At 43.6% G+C, this 4248-nt stretch overlaps 1 protein-coding gene across 1 annotated transcript in view; it reads right to left on the bottom strand.

Annotated features, from left to right (window-relative positions):
* Positions 1-3628: 3628 nt before the first annotated feature.
* The window catches only part of LOC102766536 (cytochrome P450 2C42-like), a 7189-nt gene continuing 6569 nt past the window's right edge, over positions 3629-4248 (bottom strand). The window contains exon 3 of the mRNA XM_006765663.2: positions 3629-3871. Coding sequence (XP_006765726.1) covers positions 3629-3871 — 243 coding nt within the window. The remainder of the gene's footprint in view (positions 3872-4248) is intronic.

Raw genomic sequence — 4248 nt, 5'->3', positions numbered from 1 at the left:
GGTGCCTCTCCAAGGCCCTGGCGGCTTCCATGGAAGCTTCCCTGGTGTCCTGAGTTTCACCCACTCATCTTGGGGAGGCTCAGCACGTCCTGGAGAAAATGCGGCCACTGCGCTGGTTTTGCAAATTTAAGAGCTGCTCAGCGCCCTCGCGCTTCTTCTCCACCAACTCTCAGAAGAAATGGCCCACGCCCTGGAGAGCCACATCGTCGTGTTAGAACAAGAAGCCCAGAGAGAGGTAGGTGGGGGCCCTGCAGATCAGGCCAGGCGGTTGATGGTAGCCTCCCCCTCGGTGGAATAATTCTGACGGGTTTGGGAGCTCATGGTTGTTTGGTAAGAAGGAGTTAAGGTAGGAAAACACCCGGTGTGTTGGCTGGTCCCGCAGGTGGCTCTGTTGGTGGTGACAGGAAAAGACGCTGGAAGGTGGTCGGAGGCTGGAAGGAGGGGAGTCCCTGGGTCTGTTCTGTCCAAACACTGTTGAAGCAAGAGTCAGGCCCGGGACCGCCGAGGGCACTGTCGATTTAGAATTATGTCTAAATACTGAGGTAGATGCTTCTAACTCCTAATAACAATTTCCCCGTTATTAGGAAACCTCAGTTAATCAATCATTTCTCTTTTTTTGCTTGGTGTCTCCCCTCATACCTGCTTTATCCACCTAATCATATTGAAGTGGATATTTCCTAGGCCTGGCATCTAGCAAGCTCCCTGACAATTTCCTTCTCCTTTGAGCCCTCCTGATTTCTTGAGCCCATGACTTCCTCTGACGTGGAAACGGACATTTGGATGAAAAAAGGAAAAGGGGGGTGGGGTGTAAAGGTTTTGTCAAACGTACAGGTCTGAGAATATACTCTTATTAATGTACAGTTTGATAGTTGCTCTTTAGAATTCTGATGGTGTTCTGAATCCCAGTCCTTACACACGACACGGCGCAGCTCTCTGAAAGTTTTTGTAATTTTCTTTTTAATCCTCGTGTTCTGAAATTCATGACTCTGTGTCTTGGGTTGGATGCTTTTATTTCATTCTCTCTGATACACGTGTCAGGGAATTTTCTATCTGCATGGCAACTATTGAGGTCTTTCCTCCAGACCTGTTCACTCTCTGGCGTTTTTAAAAATCTGGCTGCTGAATCTATATTCTTTCCTGGATTCTGGTATATAGGGGTAAGGACCAAGGAGGATGATCAGGAAGAATGTAGTCGAGCCTTGATTAAAATCCTAGAAATCAGGAATGGGGAAGTTGCTTAGCAAAGTCTGGAAAGATAATATGGAAAGAGACTGGGGGAAGGGATGAAAGTTTCTACAAATATTTTATTTCTAGCCCTAACTGGTTTGGCTCAGTGGATAGAACATCAGCCTGCGTACTCAAGGGTCCCAGGTTCAATTCCGATCAAGGGCATGTACCTTGGTTGCGGGCACATCCCCAGTGGGGAGTGTGCAGGAGGCAGCTGATCGATGTTTCTTTCTGTTGATGTTTCTAACTCTCTATCCCTCTCCCTTCCTCTCTGTAAAAAGTCAATAAAATATTTTTTTTTTAAATAAAAAAGGGACTTGGGCCGGGAGAGCTACCTTTTCAGCCTGTTTCTGCTTCTATCTTCTTTGACACTGGTACTTCTAAATACCAAAACTTATACAAACAGCCAGCGTGGCTCAGTGGTTGAACATCGACCTATGAACCAGGAGGTCATGGTTTGATTCCTAGTCATGGCATATGCCTGGGTTGCGGGCTCAACCCCCAGTATGGGGCGTGCAGGAGGCAGTCAATCAATGCTTCTTTCTCATCACTGATGTTTCCATCTCTCTCTCCCTCTCCCTTCCTCTCTGAAATCAATTTAAAAAAATAAATAAATACCAGAACTTATAGGGATGTAGGGACAAAATACATTTTTTAAACTTGATTTTATTGTTGACACTATTGCAGATGTCCCCAATCTCCGCCCCCCACCCCCCATCCTCCCTTTACCTTTGCCTGCCTCCACCCAGCTCTAGCCCCTCACTTCCCTCTGGCTATCGCCACACTGTTGTCTGTGTCCATGGGGTATGCGCATATGTTCTTTGGCTAATCCCTTCACCTTTTTCACCCAAACTAACCAAACCCCTCCCCTCACCCAGACTGCCCCAACCCCTCCCCTCTGTCAGCTGTCAGTCTGTTCCATGTATCCATGCCTCTGTTTCTATTTTGTTCGTTAGTTTATTTTGTTCATTAGATTCCACATATACTAGTAAGTGAGATCATTTGGTATTTGTCTTTCATTGATTGGCTTATTGCACCGAAGGACCTGAATAGACACTTCTCCAAAGAGGACATACAGATGAACAATAGACATGAAATAACGCCCAACATCACTAATCATCAGAGAGATGCAAATTAAAACCAGGTGTCAGCTCACACCTGTCAGAATGGCTATCATCAACAAATTAACAAACAAGTGTTGGCAAGGATGTGGAGGAAAGGGAACCCTCGTGCATTGTCAGTGGGAATGCAGACTGGGGCAGCCAATGTGGAAAACAGTATGGAGGTTCCTCAAAAAATTAACAATGGAACTGCCTTTTGACCTAGCGTCCCCACTTCTGGAAATATATCCTAAGCATCACAAAGATTCCTCCTCATGGAACTTCCTCTTCTGACACTTGAGGTCACAATTTCATCCTCTCTACTGAGTTCATTATCTCCCCTCTACATGCTCTCTGCATTTCAGATATTTGTTGAGGATTTGTTGTCTGTTTCCTGACCTCCTCTTATCCAGTTTTAGAAGACTAAGTCTCATTTGCAATAGGTTGTAACCATTTTAGTGGTATTTTAACACAGGAAAAATATAATGTATGTTTCTAAACTGCTATGCATAACCGTAACTCTATAAAGGTATATTTCTCTCCTAGCCAGTTTGGCTCAGTGGATAGAGCATTGGCCTGCGGACTGAAGGGTCCCAGGTTTAATTTCTGTCGTGAAGGGCAGGAACCTTGGTTGCAGGCTCCTCCCTGACCCACGCCCTGGGCAGGACTAGTGCAGGAGGCAACCAATTGATGTATTTCTCCCACATCGATATTTCTCTCTGTCTTTTCCTCTCGCTTCCACTCTCTCTAAAAATCAATGGAAAAATATCCTCGGGTGAGGATTTTTAAAAAAAGGTATATTTCTAACATAAAGTGCTTTGTAAAAGATCTTGTTTTGGCAACCAACTCCTTTCTGGAAACAGACTTCTGAAATAACAAAATTCCTTTATGCAATATCTTAACCCTGAATAGGACCACATTGCTGGTGAATCTCAAATATTAGGACACTTTCTAGACTGGAAATGATCTCAGGCAGCCTCACTAAGTAAGTCTCTAGGATTTTCACTTATGCTTCAGTAAGAAGAGTTTCCATTAGAACCCTGCATTTTCAGAATGAGGCGAGATCTCTGAGGAATATACCCACTGTTTAAAGTGAGTAGCCTTCTCATAATAAAACCACTGTGCAGTCCTGGCCACTCCATGCTGGTGTGTGCCTGCCAGGAAATCCAGACTGCACTGTATTGCTTTGGCTACTGCCCACAGTGTCTTCACTCCTCTCAGACATCAGCCTGTATTTTAGAAAGATGTCCCATTATTATCCCTTCTTTAAACTTGGCAAAACAAAGCAGGTCAGAGGTATTTTAATAATGACATTTCTCTAAGAGAAACAAGATGGAATGTCCTTGCTGTGTCTTTCTAACATCTTTTCTGAAATTCACCCCTCCCACCATGCTGGGCATACCTGAGACCTCCGGGTGCTTGAGCAGGAGCAGGAGAGCATATCTCAGGGTGGTACTTGTCGTCTCTGTCCCAGCTCCAAAGAAATCAGACACGGTGATTGTCAAGTTGTCAATAGTAAACTCCCCGTGTGGATTATGCTTTTCCTAGGAATAGTTTGATGAAATTATTTGACAAATTCATTTTCCAGAATTCCAGTTAATCCAAAATAATTCATTTGTTTTAAAGTTAAGCCAATGTACAAACTGCAAGGTGCAATTTTAGAAAACAAAACAGCTCAACAACAAAGATAAGCAAAGAACATGAATGACATTTATCTGAAGATTAGAAATAGGTAACAGCACATGAAAATATACTCAGTATCACTGGTCATCAAGGAAATGCAAATCAAAGCCATAGGATACTTCATATTCATTAGAACAGCTTTAATAATTATAAAATTAGAAAATAAGTATTGGCAACTGTCAAAAAATGGGAACCCTCATACATTGCTGGTGGGAATGTAAATGCTGCAGACACCATG

Source organism: Myotis davidii, unplaced genomic scaffold (assembly GCF_000327345.1).
Source record: "Myotis davidii unplaced genomic scaffold, ASM32734v1 scaffold5120, whole genome shotgun sequence".
In the NCBI taxonomy this organism is placed as follows: Eukaryota; Metazoa; Chordata; class Mammalia; order Chiroptera; family Vespertilionidae; genus Myotis; species Myotis davidii.
Note: the sequence above shows the minus strand (reverse complement) of the source record. Positions and strands in the feature narration are given on the sequence as shown.